Raw genomic sequence first — 26,145 nt, 5'->3', positions numbered from 1 at the left:
ATTAAAATTAAATTTTAGTAAATTTTGAAAATAGATAATGAAATGTATGGTTAAAGAGTTGTGATTCTCATTAAATATATGATTAAAGTTAATTATTGATTTTGACTTCGAATTTTAGCAACTTTTAACTGTTGGGTTTTTTGATACCCAATAATCCTAGGCGATGATATTAAATCGATGTTGGATAAATTAATTATCGACACCCAAGATTGAGGACCCGGCCCTAAAATTATTTAGACCATTGGAAGCAACCTAATTAATTAGTGTTGCTCATGGCCCGACTTTTACACTCATTGGACGGCTTATTTTGTTAGCCCACTTACCAATATTCGTATTGGACTTGGCTACACAACTTTGATCTAACCTAAACTATATAAGCTAGCCCCTTAGTCTTCTATCTCTAACGTGTGTTTCTTGGCTTTGGAAGAAAACTCTCTGTCACTTTTGCTTTGTGCTCTTTATCGACTGGTCTTTTTTTTTCTTCTTACTTCTTCATAGCCTTTATGGCTGAAAAACACCGTCCCTATTGTGTCTTTAGTGGGTACAAGGTAAAGTAACCAGAGTATGGAAGAAAGATTGGAGGTTTAGGTCGTGCTTTGCTTGGGGGTGTTGTAAGGTTGAGATTGGTATACTGACCCCGAAAAACTCACCAATTGGAAGTCAATTATTCAACATTTGGTATCAGAGCGAAGTTGGGGTGGAATTTTTGGCCAAAATTTGACAAGAAAATCGGCAGAAATTGGCATAAACTACTGTCCAATTTTTGCACTAAAAAATAAAACCTGTAAGCCTAGTTTCCCAGCGATCCAGACGTCTTTTAGTGAAATGGAGGCTGAATCGTGATCTGCATGTGGAGGCGGTGTTGGGTGGCCGAGGCATCTGGGCGACTGCAGCTGGCGATGGCAGTGGGTGGAGCGTTCGACAAAGGCGTGTACGGGTGCCTGCAGGAGGAGGTCCCTTCAGGTAGTTTCTTCCTTACGTTATTTCTGACAATTTTTTGTGTTGAAAATTTTATGTTTCAGGGCCTACAGTAGAATCTGGACAGCGTTGTTCTTCAGGCGTTCTAGACTCGATCGTGATTTCTTCGTTGCTACAGTTTTCAGAGACTTTAAGACGAATAGTGGTCGTCCTAAAGTGATAAATTCGCATCTCTCGTAAATTACGGACTCATATAGGTTCGCTACGGTATATTGGCTTATCTCAATTTAAATTTCAGTATTAGCAGATCATCGTGTGAGGTGATTGTTAGGATTGGAGGTTGTCGTTGCTTGTGTTAGAAATTAGAATTACTTGCTCTTAATTTTTTGTGATTGAGTACTTAATTTTGGATAAATTAACGTATTGTACTTTATGCTAAAATTGTCGTGAAATTTCATTGATTGGATATACCTATTTAGTTGTATCGTAAATTCCTCTATGTTGTTACTTCCGTTCGAATACCTAGACCTTACCCGTTCAATCGTTCCCTTGATCTGAGACCGCGAGTTTTACGAAACCCTGGAAATCTGGGACGATGTATATTACGGTCGTAGGTTTACTTTGTGTGACCTATTCGTGCATTTGATTGCTTCGTTTTTTCAAAAAATGTCTTCGCATTTCGAAGTTGGTATTTTTAATGGAAAATGTGATTTTTCAATTTGATAACAAAAAATAAAATGTATTTTGGTCCAACAAAAAGTTTCAAAAGTCATTGAAGGTAATTTCTCAGCTAATTTTTCAAAAGAATAAAAAGAAACAGCCAATGAGCTTGCTTATACCTCAATCATTTTACACCCGTCTAACGCTATTTTGAGAAAAGTAAGAAAATTGAAAACTACAAAAAAAATTTGAAAAAAGTTGGAAGATATGTATTTGCTTAAATCCATTCCCAATAAACTTGATCTCCTTGAGCGTTTCTTCAGTTTTAAAATAGATCATTCAAAGGATCTTGACGACAATCTGGATGTTTTCAATGAACTTGTCCAAGATATTGATAATTGTGAAAAAGCCGTATCTGAAACATATAAGGTTATTATCCTGCTTAATTCCATGCCTGAGCCATATAAAGAAGTTAAAAATGTCATTAAGTATGGTAGGGATACGTCAACACCTAAAATTGTCATATAGTCTCTTAGGAGTAAAGAGATGGAAATTAAGGCTGAAAATGAAGATAAGAAGATTGGTGAGTTACACATGATAAGTAGGATGAAGTTTAAGCAAATAAATTTGGGTAGAACTCAAAATAGTGGTGACTCGAGTAGTGACTCAAGTAATGAAAGTGGTAAGATAAAGGGCAAGGGATGGAACAAGTTTAGTGGTAGACAGTGTTACAGTTGCGGTAAATTTGGACACTTTATTAGGGACTATCCCAATAAGAAGGATAGGCTGAAGGGTAAGATAAGAGGTGAGATGAATGTGGTTGAGGGGTTGAGCTATGACCCCAGTGAGGTTTATTGAGAGAGTAAAGCTAGTCACTGCATATGCATCTGTGTGTGATTGCCTAATTTGTTGCATGATTATATGTTGCATTTCAATTTGTTTGATATGTGTGTTTGCATGAATTTGAGGTAATGAAATTACTTGGTGTTGGGGTTAGGATGCATTAGCAGTGTGTTAGATGTCTTTTGGTAAGGTGGAGTATAGATGCCTAAAGGTACATGGTGATTTGTACCGGAAGATGTAGAGTGTGACATTTGAATCACGAGTGGAGGTGTGATCAAATGTGTAGAATCCTTTATCTGTGAAAGAGACCCTGTACAGGTGGAGTGTGAGATAGACACTTCTATCACTTCTGTAAGGTGGAGGCTCATTATCCACGTAGATTCGGAGAAGTGATGTGGTGATAGAGGATTATCCCGAGAACTTAGGATCTATTGTGACTTGCCAGTTAGACACGAGTTGAGTGGTCTGTTTAGTGAGCATGGTGAGCGATGAGAGGAGATATGTGTTCTCGAGGTGGGAGTAACACATAATGGGATAGGATAAGTATGGTGAGATTTTTTCATAAGGTCATTTATGCATTTATTGCATTTGTGTTTGACCGTGTGCTAATTAACTTAGTGTTAATTTGTTGTTCTATGTAAACATGATTTTCTTAAAAGATCTGTGTAGTATCCTATATAATATCTTCATCGCATGATGATTTGTTTACCGTGATACTTGTCCCTATTTGGGTGTTTTTTGGACCTTAACTCCGGTGAGTACATGGAGCAGTTATGATGTGTGTTTCGAACGAAACACGAGGTAAGGTCTATGATACTAATTTTATTGGATTACCTTGATTATGCAAGTTTAAACTTTGTGTTTTGGTTGCTTGCAGATTATTGAGCATCAATGTGAAGATTATTGGGTTTTTTGATATCAAATAATCTCGGGCGATGATGTTTAATCGATGTTGGATAAATTAATTATCGACACCTAAGAATGAGAACCCAATCCTAAAACTATTTAGACCATAGGAAGCAACCTAATTAATTAGTATTACTCATGGCCCAACTTTCACACTCATTGGACGGCTTATTTTGTTAGCCCATTTACCGGTATTCGTATTGGACTTGGCCTACACAATTTTGACCTAACATAAACTATATAAGCTTGCCCCTTAGTCTTCTATCTCTCACATGTGTTTCCTGGCTTTGGAAGAAAACTCTTTGCCTCTTTTGTTTTGTGCTCTATCTCGGTTGGTTTTCTTTTTTCTTCTTGCTTCTTCATAGCCTTTGTGGCTGAAAAACACCATCCTTATTGTGTCCTTAGTGGGTACAAGGTAAAGCAACCGGAGTGTGAAAGAAGGATTGGAGGTTTGGGTCGTTATTTGCTTGGGTGTTGTAAGGTTGAGATTAGTATACTGAGCCCGAAAAATCCACCAATTAGAAGTCGATTGTTCAACATTAACACTTAATTATACTATTCCCAAAAAATATTTATTATTTTTCTCTATATTTTATTTTGACTAGCTTTTCTTTAAATTATTTTATTATTTTCCTACATTAAAAATTGATACAATTCAAATGTATTTAATTATAAAGGATGAGTTTGGTTTTCCAAATTTGGAAAGACAAAATCACTCTTTAAATTAAAATGTTAATTTAAAGAGTATATTAGAGTATGATTTTAAAGATCGACTCTTTAAAATAGAGAGTATATCATTTAAAAAAAGTCTTTTGGAAATGAGCACCTTTAATAGAATCATTATTTTTAAAAAGCATATTCTATTATTTGGAGAATATTTATGAATTTAGAGAGTTAAAATGTTTAAGTTCTCCAACAACTCTTTATATTTAACACTTAATTTTATTATTTCCAAAAATATTTATTATTTTAACTAACTTTTTAAAATTATTTTATTATTTTCCTACATTAAAAAAAAACACTATGAATGCATTTAATTTTAGAGAGAATTAAACTTATTCTCTAAATTAAAAATGTTAATTCAAAGAGTCTATTGGAGTATGCTTTTAAAGATATGATTTTAAAAATAGGCTCTTTAAAATAGAGAGTGTATTATTTTTTTAAAAATTTCTTGGAGATACTCTTAGTATTTAAGCTTTGTCAATTTTAACATTAGATATAGTGATGAATGAACGAAGTGATTTATATCATGACAGATTAAAATACATTAACTCATCTTACATCAAATTAAAGTATAGAAATCCGCCCCCCAGGGCACATCCGAGTTGGTGGAACAATCACTTCGCTGGGACGCTGGAAGCAAGGGTGGAGAGTTCGATTCCTGGAGTTAACACTGGGTGCTAAAATGGAGGGGAAGCCATTTGGTTGAACAAACGCCCAGTGAGGAGAGCTCTCTTTGCGGAAGGAGTCCAAATGAGTTGTGGGAACCTGGGAGCCAACAAGGGCACATCCTGCGATTTACCTCCCTGAGCTGCTGAGGGGCCGGAGGTTCAGGGACAAGGATCTAGTCGGACGCAAGCCCGGACACCTTGTAAAAAAAAAAAAAAAGGTATAGAAATCCAATTAAAACAAATTAAGGCATAATAACTTAATTTTGACACCTTCCTTGGCATAATGACACGTGACAATATATTATTGGCCAATTAAAACAGTTAACTCTGTCATCCAATCATTGGTTACCACACCTCATTCTGTCATCCAAGATGTTAAAAAAAACTGACAAAGTAGATTACATCATCATTTAATGTGATATCCCAATTACAAAGTGAGTTAAGGTACAATCACAAGGACCACGAATAGAAATTACAATTAAACTACTTTTTCAAAATTTTGTTTGACATAATGGTTGACATCTTCTTACAGCGCATGAACCCCGCATGAATAAAAAAGTTCAAAAAAGAAGCGAGCCCGCCAATATGAGTGTCGATCATTCATTATATCAAAAAAAAATTGTCACCATAGCATTATTGTAGAAATTAATCCATATTATTATTATTATTTGTAACAAAATTCCGAAGAACCTACTGAATTCGGGTTACTGCCAAGCCCATCTAATATGACTTTGAATGGATCCACAGTAAGAGGGTCTTTTATGTAATTTTACACTGTCAGTCTCAATATAAATATAACCACCGCGTTTCCTTCTTTCATTTTGCTCCAGTGCTCACTCTTGGAAATTCTCTGCCGCTACTCAATCTTCTAATACAAAATCCCCTGCTTCGCTTCCACTGAAACGGATCTGGTCTCAGGTCCGTATAATTCAACTAGTTTCAAGAATTTTAATCTTATGATCATAAGTTTTGATGTCAAAATATTGATGTATGGAAATTATGCTTCGATTAAAATTTTGGCTGTTGGAGATTGTTTAGCTCGTTTCTTCGGCTTCAGATAATTAATTATGGTGTAAATGGTGATTATATAAATTTTTGTAATAAAGAGGTATATTTTTCCGAATTTTTTTATGTTTCGCCTTTTTTAGATTTAGTTTATGAAGGTATGGTGTGGTTGTTTTCTGATGAGTTAAGATTTTGATTGGTTGTCTCTGTCGTGGTTGTGCTTGACTTTTTCAATTGCTAGATGAAAACAATAATCATTATACATGTATTGTCGGTTAAAGATCTTGGGAAATTTTAGGCTTAAACTGTTAAATTCTATAAACTTGCCTGATTGGCTTGTGTAGAAAAATTTGAGATAGTAATTAATGATTAACTGCTCAAGAATAAATTCAAAATCTCACAATTTCTCTTATTTGTAATGCCACATGTACTTTTCTGTATTGTGTTTAAACTTTAAAATTATCAGAGAATTGTTGTATTCAGAATTATGAGGGGTTGATGAACTGGATTTTAAGACAAGAAAATTGATTTTTTATATGAATTGATGTGGTTTTTTTTTAAGTACTGAATTGGTTAACTTGTTAAAATCTTATATTGTTAACTTGTACATGTACCGTTAAATATATGATAACTAACGTCATCATGAAATTGTGATTGGATATATGGAAGCAGTCTTGGCACATTGATTTTGTTAAAATCTCAAATGTCAAAAGATAGAAGGATGAATTCCTCATCTTTTGACCAGTCTGGGGTATCTCCTTGCGCTGGCAGCTCGAAGATTTCTGATTCTACCGAGTCAGAAAGATATTTGCCTCGTGTTGGTGATGAAGCAGAATGGGAAGAAGCTAGATGCCCCATTTGTATGGAGCATCCACACAATGCTGTCTTATTACTATGTTCTTCCCACGATAAAGGCTGTCGACCATACATGTGTGACACAAGTTCTCGACATTCAAATTGCTTTGGTCAGTTTCGCAAGTCATCTAGTGCATTATCACCAACTCCACTAGTGGAAACTCCACAAGAAGATGACTCAGCACTGATGACCTCACCCCGCAGACACATAGGGGACCAAACATTAACTAGGCCGATAAATTTCCTCGAGGGACAGCAACATGTTTTTATCTGCCCCCTTTGCCGGGGACAGATCACTGGATGGCTTGCTATGGAGCCTGCACGAAGGTTCATGAACTCCAAACTGAGGAGTTGTTCTTTAGAAAATTGTAACTTCAGTGGAAATTATTCCGATCTAAGGAAGCATGCCAAGCTTGAGCATCCCTCTGTTCGGCCGTCAGAGACCAACACCCAGCGGCAATCTGAATGGATGAGGTTGGAGCGACAAAGGGACCTTGAGGATGCACTTAGTATGTACCAGCCAGATTTCGAATATGACAGGGGTGACTTGGACGAATTGCCTAGCTGGGATGAATGGGGTGAAGATGGTCTGGGGAGTGATTGGAATTTCTTTGACTTCCCAAGTGGACTGTTTGATAACGAGGGTGAATTGAATGAAGATAATAATATATTTACGGATCTAGAGGTTGAGTTCTCTTTCTCATTCCTTGAGCATCCAGCTTTTCCTGAGATAGAAGTGACCACAAGTAATGACAGAGTACTTGACTGGAGACGGCTGAGTCTAAGGTCAAGTGATCTCAGTGGAAACAGCTCAACAGGTTCAAGGTCTAGATTAAATTATAATAGGGAAAATGTTCCCCCAAGTTCAAGATCAAGTAATAATGAAGGAAATACCCCGGCAAGTTCGAGGTCAACTTATCTCAGGAGATACACACCGACAAGATCAAGGTCAAGGTTGGGGTCAAGGTCAAGTTATAATAGGGCAAACAGAACCCACGTGAGACCGAATGCATCAGGACGGCAAATGGCTGGCTCTTCACAATGGCGCCAGTCAAGTTGGAGATCCTGAAGATCACTAAATCTGGTATTTATTTTACGGTGCTTCTGTTACTGTCAATGAAAATCTACCTATAGTTTACATTTTCTGTATTAAACTCTTAAGAGCTTTCTCTATGGTTGGTTTAGTTTTTGGTCCATAAAGCCAAATTGTAGCGTAACAAATGTGTCACACCAGTCAATATATTTTAATTTGGATATTGTTATTCTTAGATGTTTTAATGATCAGAGAAAGAATTTTAGTGCGAATGGAAATTTAGGTGTAGAAATGGAAATTTAGATTGACAGCCCCATTGACGCTGAATTCCATTCTACACGAAGAAAAGTCACATTAAGATAAATAAAATAGTGGCCCCCTCATGGGTTGGCTGAGTTTGTGGAGTAGGTGAGGGCAGAAGTTTTTGGTCACGAATTCGATTCCCCCAACCAACACTTTCTCAGTTGAGCCTGTCGCACCGGCTTGCCTAGTTGGTGTGATTTGCAGGCTGCTATATCAGCTTGAGGGACGGAGTCAGAATTGAACTATAAGCTGGGTTAATACATAACAAGATGGGCTAACATGTAAAAAAAAATATATAAATTTACACAAAAAAAAAATTTTAATCAAAAAATTATTTTTTTTTGGGCCCTAAAAAACATTAAGTGGGTTGGAGAGGGGACAGGGCTACAGCCCAGCCCAGTCCTCCCTTAAATCCACCCCTGGCGTGAGGGTTTACCCTGTGCGCATCCGAAGGGTAGCGGCTAGTTCCCCGTTACCAAGAAAAAAAAAAAAAGATAAATAAAATTGTGATATTGACCAAAAATGCCCACAAGTGTAATGTTCAGATTAGTCAACCTTCGACCAAATCCATATCTATGTTCTTACTGCCTAACTTCGGTTCACATTTCTCTGCTTAATGAATAGATTCACGTTACTGGACAATGTGAATCATATGATTGTGGTTACATGACTACATAGACGTGCATAAAATCTTTGAGTCTGATTTTTGCAACAAAAATTAGAAATTTCTTTGAAGTTTGCTCCTATCATAGGTAAAGAACAGGAAATAAAAAACTGGTCAAATAACTTGAAAATCGACTTGTTGATCCTGCAAATTGGCTAGATTTTTAGATTAGTTAAGAAAATCTAGCCTCTTCATTCAGAGAAAAGTTTCGGTACGATGGTTCTAGATGCATGAATCATATCGTGAACTTCGAGCCACATGAATGGTGATGTCTTAGTGCTTTACATTCATTTTGTTTTTCTCTTACACTTCAGATGTTTAGGTTTCGTGATTTCAGTGATTCAAATTTATCTATGGCTGGCTTAAGGAACTCTTCATTTCGGAGAGAGGGCAAATGAGGTGTTTGATTATGCTCAATGTAGCAAAATAAATATATTATTTTAAATAGATAAGCATATTATATATTATTTTATGATATTTGATTAGAAAGCACCTAACTTTAGCCGTCAACTGGTCCCAAATGTTCATTAGTCGCATTGTGGACTAAAATATTAACCACTTAATTGGAAAATAATTAAGAGTTTTGGTACTTTACAGTAATTTTTTAGTTAGAGAAGTAAATCAAAATCAGTGACATCTTAACATGGCCTTGCTGATAAAGAAGACAATTTTCCTCAGAAATTGATTCTTCATCAGCTCAATATGAGTGGAGATTTGTTGTCCTATTATCGTTATCTCGATAATTGTCTTTCACTAATATTTTGACATTTCTATTCAATTTTAAATTATCAAAAAATTAGCGAAACAAAATTGAACATATAAAAAATCAAAAGATCTCTCGGTCTTATAAATTTTTTCAACTTCAAAATTATAGATATTTAGCCCTTGTTTGAGCCCCATTTTTGGGGATAGAATAAATTTTTGAATAGTATATCGATAGAAAGTATGTGGTTAAAAAATAATGAAAAATTTTGAATTTACGTATAATATTATTTTATTGAAGAATGTGTAATTGAAATGATATAAAAACACTGTTGAAAAATATATTTTTTTCAAAAAAATTGGGCTCAAACAAGGGCTTAAACATATTAATAAAGGGACGGCCAACAAGATAATCCTCAACTTCTTCTCACGGTGCCTGAAGTTGAGGTTGAGTTGGTGACATCTCTTGCCAATAAATTAGATTACAAAAATTGTACAAAATAATACACAAAACATCCCATTAAACCCACCTAAACCACATCCCATCATTCCCACTTTCTAAACCTAACCAAAAAACAATATTCAAACTAATTCCCAAAGATTGAAAGAAAGCTTTCGTACCATTCTGAAGAATTTGTGTGAGAACTCTCACTTTTGACATTTTTTGGAGATATTTTTCTTCCCAACAATCAAGATTTTCCTTTTTAGGTTTGGATTCTCTCTATTATTTTATTTATTATTTTTTTTTGTTGAAATTTTTTTTTTCTTTTTGCATTTTTGGAAATGTTTATTAGAAAAATGTGGGATATAAGAAATGAATAAATAAATTTAATATTTAAGAATTCCTTTTCAATTTTCAGGATGTTCAAAGATATTTGGACAAATTTAAAACAAATTTACTTGCCATTTTCTCATTTTCTTTTGGTGTATGAGAAAATTCAAAAATTCTATTTCTGGAATTGATTTTTGAAATTTTTATTTCAATAATTTATTTGTTCTCAACACGAATAAAAGATATTTTTTTTAAATGAAATGAAGCCGTCAACTATTTTTTCAATCCGATAGTCCATTTTCATTCTCCACGTGAAATTTAATATTATTTGTTCTTCGTTTTCATGAGTGTGAAGTGGGTTTAATGTAATGTAAAATACATCCTATGTTAATGTAAAAATAGTATCTTAATGAGCTTGAGGTGGGTTTATTTTTCGCTAGAGGGTTTATTATTCATGAGTATGAAGTGAGTTTATTTTTCGCCATCATTCTATGTTAATGTAAAATAATTGGATTTTGCTGCAGGTTTGAGTTGGGGTCCCTATTATTGGAGATTAATCCTTCTAGAGATCCCGCCTTAATGTTTGTGAATTTATATTAGTTTAAACGCATGCCAAAATTTGTAGCTTCGTAATGGCTCAAATATTTAGATGTTGATGTTGAATATGTAAATGGAACATTGCTCAAATTCATACATTGTGGCTATTAATTTGTTTCATGAACTTCAACCGTTGATTTCGTGGGATTGCCAATAATGTCTTTGCTTTTATATTTACCATGGGAAATCAATATGAAAAGTTAAGATTGCAATGATAAGCATCAAGTATAATTAATATGTCAACATTTAATAGCATGAAAGTAACACATTCGAATATTTAAATCTAAACAATAGCAGACAAGTGAAATTGACAATTGAAATGTTTGTCCTGACATTTTGAAAATATTGAATTTGACAGCTTGTTTTGACAACTTAACTGTCGGAACTGGCGAAAAGCATTTAATGAGTGGGATTGAAACACATTCTTCACAATATTAAGCCTATGTTTGGACGCTATTATTCTGCTAGAATTCATTTTTTTCCATCACACCAGGTGGGGCATACGTTGTAGCATGTGAATGAGTGAGTTTATTCTTTATTCATCCTTTTACATTTCTACCCCCATTTGTCAAATTTCAAGGCAAAATGGGCTTGAGTGTTATGGGTGAAATAGGTAAAGGAGAAGGCTAAATAAATAAAAAGGTACAACTTTTGTCATTCATGTGTAAGGCGGCAGAAATTTTGACTGCTCCAATTACTGTGTTAACAGTCAAAAATATTTTACAAATGACGTAAAAATGGGTGCTAAGTATTTATATCTTTATTCAGAATGATTCCAAGAGCCAAACCGAATTAATGAATAATAATTTGGAAAATTTCAAATACATATGATCATGTTGTATTTAGTAGTTCAAAAACAATAAATTATAAGATAAAAATATAAACAATTTGTAAATGTCAACTTCTCAAAATGCAAAATGAAGCTACTCATAATTTCTTTTTGTTGTTAGAATGGAGAATATGTGAAGAAAGTTGAAACTTTTTGTGCATGAAAATCAATTTATACTTTCATAAGAATTTTTTGTTGTTGCTCTCTCTCTTCTTTTGGCTTAACAATTCAATGCAATATACATATATCCAATAATTTTTAATACACAACTCAAAACATCACACCATGTCATTAATGAGCATTAAATACAAGCATGAATCCCAAAAAGACATATTTAAGAATGATTTAAACATTTCACACATTTTTTTAATGCCATTTGTAAAAGTAAGGATCCGTTTGATTGCGAAAATAAAATTTGAGTAAAAAAAAAAAAAGAATTTCAGGAAATTGAATTGTCTAGAAATTATTTTCCTGAAAATTTTCAATTAATTGTGTTTGATTGGTATAATTTTCAAATGAAAAATGTTGAAATAAAGGTATTTTTAGTGTTCGTTTAGCTTTGTTTTATATGAAAATTGTCAATTAAAGAGATAAAATTTACTGACATTGGGGATAGAATTTGTCTCAATTCATAATTAAAAAAATAAATAAATAAGAAAATCATCAATTTTTTTGTATTCGTTTGACTTCATTTTATATAAAAATTATCAATTAAAGAAAAATATTTTTTTACAATTAGAGATAGAATTTGTTTCCATAAAAAAAAAAAAAAACCGAAAATCTAGAATTCCATTTCCCACCATATAGGTGGGAAAACAAATTCAATGAAAAGCTGGAAATGGTCACCATGTGAAGCAAACCTGAAAATCCAAATGCCAAGAAATAAATGCCTATCAAACACCAACAAAAGTGAAAAATGGAAAACATTTTTCATTTTCCCTAAAATTGGAAGTGAATCAAACACTGTCTAACTACTTTTGATGTATTTTGAAATTTTGTGATATCTAGGAAAATATTCCCGTACAGAAAATTGCAAGTAGGCCCTAAGACACCAAAGATTCAAAATTTACAACCCACACCCCTAGTCGTTGAGTTAATTGTTTCAATCGTCGTTGGATTTAGGTCAATGTTTTTGATTGGTTATTGAAATTTAAAATATCAAATTTTGGTAATTGAATTTAGGTTCATATTTTCGATTGCTTACTAAAGTTTAAAATATTAAATTTTGACTACTAAATTTTGAAAAATATTGTATATTACTCTCGTAAATTCGACATTTTTCAAAGTTCAATATTTATAATAGTGAGTAAAATACAATATTTTTCAAAACTCAGTAGTTAAAATTCGACATTTTAAATTTCAGTGAGCAATGAAACATATGAATCTAAGTTTAGTGATCAAAACTTGATATTTTAAACTTAAGTGATCAATAAAAGACATAACCTAGGTTTGTGACCATTGGAGCAATTAATTCCCCCACCCTCCTTCTGCCCCCAACTCGCCTCTTCCCGTCCCTCTCTGTCGCCACTATATACGAGTAAAAAGTTTCAACAATCACTGAACTTCCGTTTGCTGCTATAATGTCACGTTGTGGTCACTGAACTTCCGTTTGCTGCTCAACGGTCACTGAACTTACAAACACCACTCCATCCATCACTCACCACAAAGTCGTTTGAAATTGTCTGATCTGGCCTTGACGGAATTCCATGTTGCATTCAACGACGTCAAAAGTGATACACGATGGACTTGTTTAAGATTACACAACTCTAACCCATTCAAAATTGAAAACCAATTTCCCTAATTCACTCTCCCATGAACCCTAATTCAATCTCCCCCAATTCAAAATCCTGGATCGAACATAGAGTCACTTGCCAGAAGTTCTTCGTCTTCCAATGTACACCATCCCCAGCTGCAGATGATTATCAACCGATAAAATCTGAACCCACGTCCAGTTACCTAAACGTTAAAAACTCGAAGAAGGAAACCAGAGGAGCCCAACCAACTGCGAACGGTGAAGGTAATCTTCTAAATTCTCATTTACTTGTGTGAAGAATATGTAATTGACACTGTTGAATGATCAGATTTTTGTTCAAATTTGCTAACTGCACAAAATCGAAGAGAATTGTGAAATTTTCCTTCGTTCAAATTGTTTCAATAATTTCTCATTGAAAGCGCTTTTAATTTTCAATTTTGAACTTGGGTTCATCCTGTGAGCATTTTTGAAATTGGACATTGTTTAATTTTGTTTGAGGACGCATCCCATAAGCATTAATTCTTGTTACAACATGCTCAAAATGATATGGTGGTCATTGTTTAATTTTGTTTGAGGAGGCTGAAAATGAACTGATGGTCATAGTTGTGATCGGAAATTATTGAATTAGCGTTGCGGATGATATTAGTTTGATGATTATCAGCATTATTAGTAAAAGTATTATGGTTACAAAATTAGAATGTCTTGTTAAATTGTGTTCCTGAATGGTGACAAATTTTTATGCAGATTAGGATATTATGTGGTGTCGAACATAATGATTCGAAGAGGCTGATTTTTGTATCAAAATCAATAAAAGATGCGGTAAGATTTTGTAGTCCTAAAGATTTTGATTTTAATCACTTTTTCTTTTCTTTTTTCCCCTACTTTTTTTAATAGACTCTGATTGCAAAACAGTGGCATTTTGCATATAGGAAAACTGTTGGGTTCCAGAATGTGGAGGATTTGGGTGAGTTCAATGACATTGAGGCATGGACGAAGCAACAAAAAGTTTCCAAACTTAGCTTATAAAAGAAATCTACCAAGTGATCACATTACGTTGTATTAAGCTTCATGTTGCATTTCAATTCCAAGTAGTAAGGCAAAAACAAGGGATATAGAATCAAGGAAGCTTAGGAAAGATATATGTAGACACTGTGGGGAGAAGTTGTTGGGGTCTCGTCTTGAGGCATGAACAATATGCTGTCCAATGTGTGGTGCTACTACAATACTTCAAATACTACGACAGCTGGTCCCTCTTCTCGCACATGGACGGGCGTTACCTACAAGGGACATCGATACTGATGAAGATTGTGAAAAAGGGTGTTAATGTTTTTGTGGATAAGGGTGTTGATAACTTTGTAGTGTCAAAGTAATGTACATGTATTTTTTATGGTGTTTTCAGATGTCAAACAACTAAAGTTTTTAGGCGAACACTCACTTTGAATGCTGATTTGTTTTTCCATTGACTAAGTTCCTTTTTTGTGGCTTCTATTTTGATTTTGTTATGCTTGCAAAGACTTGTTTGATTTGAGATTGAACATAATTATGTGAAGTTGTGCATGAACGTCTCCTTGACGAAATCTTAATTGAAGTTGAACGAGTTTCTGTTGTATTTGAATAGCAAAAAAATCTCATTCCATAACATCCATTAATAATAATAAAAATGTTGTGCTGGAGTCCTGCACCGTCTTTAACTTGTAATCTCTTATTGTCCTGTCATATCAGGCTCAAGAAAAAGCAACTCAAAGAGTCAGGGCTTGCCTCATTACAAAGAAATAAGATAACTAAAGGTGAAAGAAGTGTAGATAACGAAAATACAAGAACAAGAATTGGAGGAAATTCATCTTCTCGAAAACACAAAAATAAATATATAACATCATTAGAAACAATTCCACATTTTGAAATCACTATGCGCACAAATGGACAACACAATCTTTCCTTTCAAAGACACCATAAGATCATTAGAAACATTTCAACATATATAAAAACTTCATTACAAGCAAAGTGGACTACTAAAACAAATGTCAATTAGCATACAACAAGCTTGCATGCTTGATCTATTTCTACCGCCTCGAGCTGCTGGTCTTTCGTTAGATCCACACTTACACCTTCACCTTTGGCAGTTAGAGTATAAGCTTTGATGTTATCCATGTTGTTAGTCAATAGTTGTCTACCGTAACTTCCATCAGTGTGCATTTTATTTGTTGAAGCTTCGTTCTGAGAAATTGAATGGTGCAGATGACAGGAAGCTTTTCTTCTAGATATTTCAGCTTTTAATTCTTGAACAGCCTTTGTAGTCTCGTCCATTGCCGAGGTCAACCTGCTGATTTCAGCCTTTCCACTTGACATCATGTACATTATTCCAACACCAACTCCCTATCCGAAGGATCCATCTGAATCAAAAACAGAACATGAGTTTTCAAGTACATTAATCAATCTCTATACCAAGTATCTTACTGCTAACAAGAGTATTATGGAGGAATTTTCATCTGTACATACGAATAGCCTATAATGTACACAATTAACCCATATAGCTTTCTTCTACCTCAGAATTGAAGTTGAGCTAAGAAAAGATACCCACTTCTCATTAGTCATTACACAGCACAAATGCAAACACATTTCTCAACTTTAATTGTATAAAATACATCAACTTCGTCTTTCTTATTTGATATCTTGAAAATATCATGAAATTTTGTAATAACATGTTCATAATCCCCATCAACTTTAACACCCCCCCCCATCATTTCAATCAAATTAAATTCCAATACTAAATGCAGAATTATGGAAAAAAAAATTATTGACAGCCACGGTTACATTAGTACTAAACAAATATGATAGTTAACCTAGCCAGAATTATGAATTTTTCAATGCAGTAAATTACATTCAAAACATAGGTTGGAGGTTGCCCTAAATCTCATTCAAAAATTAATGTATTACACAAAGCTGTTACTGGATTTCGTTGCTTGAGCAGCAAAAAAAAAAAAAATTCATGCTGCTTTTGAATTTTTGTACATTTCTGAAATGTAAAGGAAGATCGAAAGACAATGAAAACATTAGGGCTACAGACTAAGAAATTGTTCGTTCTCAAACCAGGTATGAAACCATTATAACCTTTTGAAAACCTTCACCTACCGTTAGTTTGGTGTTGCTATGAGGGTGAAGATGAAGAAACGACCAACGTCCGGTGTTGCTATGAAGGCAAAAAAGATCTGCCAATTTCGCCAGATGTTAAAGAATGGATTTGGGGGAGGATTTGGAAGAAAATCGATCTAGGGCTGGGTGTTCGAATTGTAAGTATTATGGCCTAGGTCCAATCAATTTTGCACATAAATATTTTTATATATAATTAATGCAATTAAATGGCAGATCTATTATTTAATTAATAGACAATTAAATAAATAATAGAGTCCGTAGATTCAAATATTTGTAATTTGTTAATCACAAGGAGTTGTGATTGTGAGATACAAATTACATCTTATTGAATCTTAAATCATCCGTGGTCGTAAGTAATAACGAGATACGGATATCGTTATTACGGATAGACTATCACGTGTGGCATTTCTTACTTGTGAAGTAAGTAACTGATCTCACAAGTTAAAGTGTGGTGATACTTAAATGAACACGTGGATGTTTTCTTATAGAACAAAACATTAGAGACCCGTCGAGAGATTCCACATGGATAACTATCTGAGTGTCAGTGGTTAATCTCTAACGTTCGGTAGTGGAATTGATCCTTTGACTTGAGATTGTCATGGTACCTTATATGAGGACAGTCATACTTTGGCGGTGTTGAATGTTGCTCTGAAAAGGGCCGCTAATACAACATCGTTCGGGTACGTCAAGAATCGTTTGAAGGTTGTGATTGATCAATAAAGGATTCTTCACTCTTAGATAGTAGGAGATTATGATCTGCGTTTCATTCAATTAAGTCGATGATGAAATCATTGGCCAAGGTGTACTCATAAGTCGAAAATGAGTTTTCGACTTATATTGACTTAACAGTAGAGTGAAAGATATGATCGATGATCGAGATTGACACAATTCCATATCTCGTAATTGATCGGATCATATTGACAAAGGGATTATAGTTTCACGGTAAACGAACGAATTTGATTTTGTCATACCACGTGACATTTCCCGTCACATGTATTGCCCTGACACATTGTTAGATGTCAATCAGGGACGGCGAGTGTGAATTGACAATAAATTAAAAGGGTATTTTAATTTATCAATTTTGATTAGATCAAAATAATATTTCATGTCGTTAGGTATCGTGGTCGGGAACCTAATGGGTCGCACACAAAAGAGAATTGGAAGATTGCAAAATTGCCAATTGGTTAATTTAACAATCGTTGGATAAATTAATTAATTGGATTTGTTATTTATATTCTCGAATTAATTAATTGGATTAATTAATTCACGGATCGGGTTTAATTAATTGGATTGATTAAATATTGGATTGGATCGGACCGAGACCGTTTGGGTTTATATAAATACATGGTTAAGGTTTGAGGTCCATATGATTTTCATTATTCTTGCTGGCACAAGAGAAAACTCTAGAAGCTGCAATCTTGTTCTCTGTGTGGATTACCGTTGGAGGCTGGACAATTGGACAGCTGTGGATGGCGAATCAGGATTGCTGGAACGAAAAGAATAGCAAAAAAGTTTGCAGATCTGAAAAGGTACAATCTTATCACAATTTCTATCTAAACACAAAGGCGATTCCTGGTGGGAATCGAAAATTATTTTAAATTTCGTTGTGCATGTATAAGTAGATTCCCAACACGAATTAGGGATGAGAGATCGTGGATTGGGAAATGGTGAAGGATCATGTTTTAGCTGTGAAATTGTGTCCACTGCGGTCGAGTTTGACGCCGTCAACAGCCACGTCACTTACCATCAAGCCACGTGAGACGAGTTCAAAAGGTTGGGGCAGTGAGTGATGGATGGAGTGGTGTGTTTGTAAGTTCAGTGACCGTTGAGAAGCAAACGGAAGCTCAGTGACCACAGCATGACATTATACTAAGTTCAGTGATTGTTGAAACTTTTTACTCCACTATATACATTGTACTGGTGTGTATATACTTGGATTTCAAATCATTTCCCGTTAATCTAGTTTTGGCTATTGAAGTGATTAAAAAAGAGCTTTGGATGAAAATTCTCTATCCATTAACCGATTCTCAATTTTGAAGGGACAGCTGTAGGTTGAGAGAGGAAGTGTGGGAAGTATGTGATGGTGGCACCCACCAGGAGAGTTATGTTAAAATGCAGGTTAGGCAATGACCGAAAATTGGTGGGTGGGTGTTTCAAGATGTGGCTGGGCGGAGTTTTTGTAAAGGAGGTCTCAATGGCGGCCAGTGGAGATTTTGTGTTGGGGTGGCCGGTGGGAGAAGGAGAATCCTTTTTCCTTTTGTTTTCTTTATTTTCTTTATTATTATTTTTAATTTAATACAAAAGGTTAGGATCCTCTCCTTCAGCGAGTGACATTACCTTGCTGAATAGCCAAGTCGATTGTAATAACTATGATGTTAACAACACAGTTTCTCCGCTATCAATCGAAGGCTAGAAGAGATGAATGACGAGTGATTTACAGTCTTGTCGTGAAGGTATACGTTTTTTACCCATTTGCTATTACGTGATTTTTAGTCACTAAATTCTTCTAAAGTTTGAATATTTGTTTCTTTCTTAGTTTGATCTCCAATTGGTCACGATTTTCAGCAGGGGCGGAGCCATTCACAGTCCAGTGTGGGCAAATTTCCGCATTGGACCGCCCCAGCTCTCAAAGCCTTGGAAGAAGATAAACCAAATGAGGCATATGTAGGGCGAAGCCAGTTAAGGACCAGCGCTGGACCCGCACTGGAATTATCAGCTGGAGTTGAAGGCAGTGCCTGCACTGGGAATTTTGGCCAGCGAAGTGTCGCTGCCTCGCGTGCTACTAGAATAAGATTGGATGTAGCCAGTAGCCCAAAATCACCATTGTTGCAGTCTCCATAAACACAAACGCAGAGTGAAAGCCTGGAAGAAGAAGGGTAGATGAATTTTTGGGTCAATTTTTAAATTTTTTTTCTAGCCTGTAGGCCTTTTTTGTTGGGCCTTTTTTTTTTTTTAAATGAGCTCCATATTCATATCATATCCTTGTTTGGCCGTGAAATTATTACCCAGAAACCAAATCAACCATATCCCTGTGTCTCTCTCTCCCGCTACGGGCCTTGAGGCCATCGATTCGACAACACCAAGCTTTCTTCAACATTGTGAGTTTTACTTGCTGCCGCTGAGTCGCCGAAACCAGTCCTCCGCCCTTCGCCGCTGCTGTTGTAAGCCTCTCTATCTATCTATTTTTTTTTTAGTTCATTTTTTATGCCATTTTTATTGGGGAATAATTTATGATTTTGATTTATGCTTTATGATTGCGAGCTTGCTGAGGTTTATAATTTATGATTTCTTGTAGTCATTGTAGAATATGGAGATTTAAGTCACTGGACATTGATTTTGTGAAATTTTTCGGATGATTTTCTTATCTGTAAATTTTTGGAGGCTTGGTATTTTAATATTTACGGATGATTCTTGCTGAAATTGTGGCCCCGTATTATGAATTTCTAATAATTGATGACTCTTTCGGCTACTTTGATTGGCACTGCCATTAGTAGAAGTGGGAACTAGAGTGAGAAACAGTAACAACAGCTAGAGAAGTAAGGACTAAAAAGCGGACTAAAAAAATCCCTGTAGGCTGTAGTCGATATATAAAATTGTGCCCGCACTGGATATAAACCTTGGCTCCGCCCCTGGTTTTCAGTGCTAATTCATCATGGCACAGCAGCTGTTTTTGATTGATTTCGTGAATTGGCTCTCATTTTTAGAGTATGTTCGAAGACCATTATTATTATTATTATTATTATTATGTTTTAGTGCCTTTAGAACTCAATATTACGTGATATTGGATTTGATTTCGTATAAAATGCTAATAAATCATTTTTTTTTCCATATTGCTGTTACTTATAGCCTTTAGAATCCGACATCTGCAGGACGGAAGATGAAAATAAAAGGTACGATGTGATTATTGTTTTCTGATTATTCAAGACAAGCCTCGATGATTGCATGTTCCAGATTGTTGCTGATATTCTCTATGTAATTGAGTATCACGTTATTGCAAATTGGATATCCCATTTTACTTTCTTGTGACAGTCTATCATAGGAAGTAATTCAGAGAACGAATCCAGGCAAGTTCACCCACAGGACATGCATTCTAAATAATCAGCATTAGTAGTACGTTTTCAGTGACTGTTGGAGCTATTTTCTTGATAAAGCTCAGAATCGGCTGACATGTTGATTTTTTTATTTCAGGTAATTGACTTATAGATGAGGCTTGTGCAAGTACAAGAGTTGAAATTGACAGTCTACCAAAATAAACAAATAATTTATAAAGGAAGAGAGTTCAGCTGGGGGTCAAACTCTTTGGCTTTGACAAAAGGGAGAGCTAGCAAAGCTTTCTATGTTAAAGTGAGTGTTTTTCAGTAACAATTATTGGGTTGTTATGTATAAGAGTGGTACAGTTGGACAGATGCAGCATTGTTTTAGATAAGGATAAGACGGAAGAACCTTGATGATCTGCCGGGGATACATCGTCCCTTGATGATGGGCTTTAAGAAGGGGAAAGAATTGCTGGTCAGAAACTGAGCAAAAGTGGGGTGAGATTCCGTGGGCTTTACTGGAATCTGAAAGGAGATATGATCTTGTTAGAGCTGCTGGCTACAAATATGGAGCTATTTAGGACATGGAAAAGCTCATTCCAAAGCTCGAACCAAGAGCAGGTGAGAATTAAATGCTTTAACAGAATTTGGACTGGATCAAATACAGAAGGAATGTGATTGTCTACTAGTATACCTGTTTTTAAGCTTGGCAAGAATGAGAGATTGGTTGCTCTTGCCAATAGGCTGTATCAATGAATTGGAGGACAGGATCAAGCAGTTTCAGCCATTGCAGAGGCTATGTAGAAGCCCAGAGCAGGGTCAGGAAGGCCATAGCAGCCAATGGCTCTCCCTTTCCTTTTGTTCAACTGGTGGGTTAGACTACATCAGCTGTGAAACTCTTCAATGATGATAACTGAGGGTCAAACTTGACATGTCTGAGTTGAGGCCATAGCAGCCGATGTTCTGTTGCCTGATTGTTTGGAGCTCCTCCTTGGTAAGTTGATTGTGTTTATGTTGTAATTCAGTTTTCGGTCGGGTGCATATTATTATCTTGTTTTTTCTTCCGTATAATTTTCAACTCAACCACAACCAAGAGTGCTAAAAAAGGACTTGAGACGTATGAAGCTTACTCCAGGTTGTGAACTTTGTCCAACTTGGTCTTAAATAGGCGTCCTCAACTGGGGTGTGCGGTCACATAGAAAATTCTACACGAAAGTACTGAGTTAGATACTGGTTAAGTTTGGCACAGTTCAGTTGCTTATGCCTTGTCTCCAACTTGACCCAGCGGAGTTTTCTCAACTAGGTAAGTTGAAAGTTCCATAACAAACTAATTGTTTGGTTGAGCTTCAAACAAGTGATCTGGGGCCGTATTATATTTTTAACAAGGTTTTTGATGATTTTAGGACTTTTTTTTTTTTTTTTTTGGGATTAATCAAAGTCTAAACAGTGGTTATGTTTAGAAATCTAAACTTTAGTCACTAGTTGAAGTTTTCATTTGAACCAGATATATCAATTTTGAAGTGTCTATTTGACCATGTTTAGGGGAGGAAGTGTCACTTGTGTGTTTTATGGAGATTGTATGTGTTGTGTATGAGGTTGTTTTGGGGAAACGAGGGAAAGGATGGTAAGCCGATCAATTTTACCTCCCGTCCAATGATGGACAAGTTGCATGGGCATACACACTCATCGATTGTTTTTTTTTTTTTTGTTGGGAGAACCTTATTGGAATGAACTACAGTTTAATTTGTGTCCAACTCATTCATATGCACATACAAATCCTTTTGACTTAGTTTCCCACGGCTGAATATAAGTGCACAATAGATTCCTGAAATTAGTTGTCCTGATTTTAGTGCCTTTTGTGTTAATTCATGACTAAGCGTGTTTGAGTTTCAACCACAATAAACGTTCACAAATTTTTAAAGTTGTTTCACCAGCACTTTGTTCCTTGCACTACTCATTAATAGAAGAATTGGCGGTTTTCAAAAAGACTAAATTCAGCCTCCATTTATTTATCATTTTTGAAAAAATGAAAATGAAAAATATAGCTGTTACGGACCCCCCACAAGAGATAGAAATGCAAATTTGGTGGTTTGATGTAATGGATAACGATCATATTTTTCATTTTAATGAGGAAATAATGGGAACCAAACAGGGGCCCAGTGTTCAAACTTTTTACCGTTGTAAGGTGAAGACAGGAAGCGTTTAGACGTGTAAGGCACAAGATACACCAATAAATAAATAAATAAAATATAGAAGGACAAAAATATTCTCATAAGAAACCATAAACCACCTTGAAATTACGTAATAATATATTGTTAATAACATTTAAAATCTATGTTGCAAACAAAAACAAAACTAGATCAATGAAGTAGCTGATAATAAATTTTAAATTTGTAAATACATAACTGTATTTTAGTATTAGATGTAGAATCGATTTTGGAAGTATTTAATATGAATTAACAAAATATTTGATTCCCTGATCTTCTTTTTCATTACCGTTAGTTACTTCTCATTCTGTCATTTTCCACTTGTAACTGTACCTTCTCTTTCTCCTTTCCATTCTGAGTATAAAAAAAAAAAAAAAAAAAAAAATAGGAAAGGCAAGACAAATAAGTGCAAGCTTCACTGAATTGAGGCTTGAGCCTTTTTAAATAGCTTTTCAAAACAATGAATATTGGACAGACCTTTTTCATGTGATTTTCATCATTTTGAATTCCTACTCTATATTTCTCTTTACTAGTGGTACTATATTATCAGTTCAAAATATGTATATGACTTAGCGTATGTTTGAGCCCCATTAAAATGATTTTTCGGCCAATTTCATTTTCTGAATCCGTGGGGGCCACATTGTCGGAAATTATGAGGAAAACACATCAAAGTTGATTTTTCGAAAAATTTGCAGGTCCAAGAATTTATGTTCCCAGTTTACCCTTCAAATAAAATGGTGGGAGGTTATTTAAAAGTGAAGAAATGGGAGGGTTATTTTTGGAAATTGGTTTTAAAAAATGAGGTATTTTTGACATTTGAATATAAAAGTTTTTTGCAACAATTAAAGTGCCTAACAATACACTGTGCACTTCGTAATTTTTTAAGAAATAAAGTACTGTTGAAAAATGGAAAAGCTCATTAAAAAGTGATTTTAATGAGATTCAAACAGGGACTTAATAGGTATACTATACTTGTGTTTGAATTAGAACCGGAACTAGATTTCCACTTACATTTACTAGCAATTACAGACCATAGAAAGTTTTACCTTTAGAATTAGATTTAGTATAAACTTTAATACTAGCATGGCAAGATACATATTATAATCAGCATGTCATGTCATGACATGCTCAATTTTTAGTTTTAAATAGTTTTATAAAATTTCAGTCCAAAGAAATTTTACATTTGATAATATACGAAAATCCTTCATTGCAGCGAATGCAAATTTTGCTGGTGTATGTTCCCAAAATTTTAAATATATTTTCTATCTCACAAATATTAACATGAATTTTAGTATTTTTATTTTCTAAAAATGCAGTTGAAATGTGATGAAATGATTTAGATTCTTGAACATGCTTTTGTTGCATCACAAACAACTTGCAAAACATTCATAGAAGCAATCTACTAGTCATCCTCAATTAGAACATGCTAACTTTGTCTAAAAAATAATGCTACATCTCAGGATTCTTTCACTAAGTGGGTATTTGGGAGTGATTTTTCACCTCAAAAAATTGATTTTTTGACCGTTATTTCACTATATCAACCATAATTTTTGACTTCTTTTCTTACAGGTGGTCATTACTTTTCTTCTAACGGTCAAAAAATCAATTCTCAAAATTCATACCAAACAGGGCCTAAGTTTTGAGACAGGACTTTGAGTTGGTGGATAAAAATTAGAGTGAGTTTAAAATTAAAATTGATTAAGATCTAATGGATTTTCAATAGTATATATATTTTTATTAAACTTAGAATATCTTGGACCCATAACTCGAAAGTATGTACAATAACATTTATGAAAGAAATTTATGTGATATAGATAATAGGTCTAGTATGTACTCATAACTTGTGTATTACTAACATTTAAGTTCTTATTTGCTTTAGTTATTTATGGGACTGGTAGGGAGAGAACATTTCTTGCATTTGTAAAGGCGTACGTTGTACCTTGGAGTGGGTCAACATTTTTGTATATTGTGGAGGCCAGGTTTTGACCCCCTTCTAAGGTTGTATGTTTCTTTCTTTGCAATAAATTAGAGTTGTTGTGGTGGATAAAAACAATTATGATAGAAAGCTAAATTAATGTGCTTGATACTAAGCCCCAGTTTAGTGTAGATCAAATTAGGTTAAATTCTCAAGTCAAAGTAAACAATTCATTTGAATCACATATTTTATGGATTCAGAACTTTTCAATCACACATTTCATTAAATTTTATCAAAATTTACTAAAAAAATTTGATTTTAATCTATACCATAGAGGGCTAAATATGTATAAAGAACCCTTAAGCATAATAAAATGAATTTCTAATGTAGAAAAGCAGGGCCGGCCCTATGATTATTGAGGCCCCAGGCGAAGTCCAAAAATTAGGCCCCCAAAATCGACGTAAATACAAAACTCAAAGATATATTATGCAACATATTATTAACTTAAAATTTAAAATTAAAATAACAAACAAATATCTCAATCATTTCACAATTAATGAAAAAATTATTTTCCTTTTCCTTTTCATTCTTTTAATATTAAAAAAAATAAAAAAATAAAAACTTTGGGCCAAAATAGACCCTTTGTGGTTTTGGGCCTGAGGCACATGCCTCATTTGCCGGTGCCCAGGACCGGCCCTGTAGAAAAGTAATATGCGATAGTATTTTAACAACGAAAGAATTTAGATTTTAAACATAGAGAGTTTAGGTGAGAACCGTTGAAAAAAAAAAGGGATGAAAATGGGTATTATCCTTAAAATATTTAAAATCTTGAATTAAAAATAATGATATATTTGGCAATTGGTCAAAATTATTTTAGTGAAGGCTGGCTTGATAACCTAGGCAAACACGACCTAAGTATTTTTATGGTTTGCCCACAACACAACCCACACTAGGCCCATACCATAGATAGCAAAACAAATATCATTTCTAGGTGTAGCAAGTAGGCCAACATGAAAGTTTGTTTTCTGTTGATGGTCAAAAGGCTTTGTATAAATATGGAACTAATCAAGATAAAAGGGCTAATGTAATTTCAAAGAAGATTAGTAAAACTTGCTCTTATTTGGTACTCCTAAATCTTTTCGAGTTTTAAATCACCATCTTTACAATTACATCACTATATTAAGACACAAATACCATAATTTACCAGCTTGTTTGGGAGCGATTTTTTGCTCCAAAAAATTGATTTTTTGGCCGTTATTTCACTATTTCAGCCGTCATATTTGACTTCTTCTCTCATAGGTGGACTCCACTTTTCTCCTAACGGTCAAAAAATCAATTCTCAAAATCACTCCCAAACAGGCTCTTAAACTAGATTATAAAAGTAAATAAAAAATAAGTCAAAATAGACTTTCTATTTATAATTGTACTCCTGTTCCATCTCTCCCCTTGAGTTAGTACATGGATATCTTACATGCCCAACTTAAACTTGGATGGTGATGTTTAGAATGACCCACTGGTTGAAAACAGTTGTTGGACTTTGATTTGTAAAAACCTTCATCTCTTACCGGCTCCAATTGTCCCTCTTTGTTAATTGTTCTGCATGAGGGG

General features: G+C 34.5%; 1 protein-coding gene and 2 long non-coding RNA genes across 3 annotated transcripts; 2 read left to right on the top strand and 1 right to left on the bottom strand.

Annotated features, from left to right (window-relative positions):
* The first annotated feature begins 5,520 nt into the window (after window positions 1-5,520).
* Window positions 5,521-7,883, top strand: LOC111405516. The gene is made up of 2 exons (XM_023034441.1): window positions 5,521-5,636; window positions 6,396-7,883. The coding sequence occupies exon 2, from the start codon at window positions 6,427-6,429 to the stop codon at window positions 7,645-7,647; it is 1,221 nt and encodes a 406-aa protein (XP_022890209.1). The 5' UTR covers window positions 5,521-5,636; window positions 6,396-6,426; the 3' UTR covers window positions 7,648-7,883.
* Window positions 7,884-12,950: 5,067 nt separating this feature from the next.
* LOC111405515 lies at window positions 12,951-14,719 on the top strand. Its single transcript, XR_002704809.1, has 3 exons — window positions 12,951-13,495; window positions 13,976-14,050; window positions 14,126-14,719. It is a non-coding gene; the product is annotated as an uncharacterized LOC111405515 (long non-coding RNA).
* A 354-nt stretch (window positions 14,720-15,073) lies between these two features.
* Window positions 15,074-16,517, bottom strand: LOC111405514. Its single transcript, XR_002704808.1, has 2 exons — window positions 16,361-16,517; window positions 15,074-15,621 (listed from the first exon to the last, which is right to left on the bottom strand). It is a non-coding gene; the product is annotated as an uncharacterized LOC111405514 (long non-coding RNA).
* Between the last annotated feature and the right edge of the window lie 9,628 nt (window positions 16,518-26,145).

This window comes from Olea europaea, chromosome 12 (assembly GCF_002742605.1).
Source record: "Olea europaea var. sylvestris chromosome 12, O_europaea_v1, whole genome shotgun sequence".
NCBI lineage: Eukaryota > Viridiplantae > Streptophyta > Magnoliopsida > Lamiales > Oleaceae > Olea > Olea europaea.
The sequence above is the reverse complement of the archived record's forward strand: the minus strand, read 5'-3'. Positions and strand labels throughout refer to the sequence as shown.

What these genes read in the sequence shown, in the direction of transcription:
- LOC111405516 (XM_023034441.1), top strand. Translation starts at nt 6,427, where the DNA reads ATGTCAAAAGATAGAAGGATGAATTCCTCATCTTTTGACCAGTCTGGG.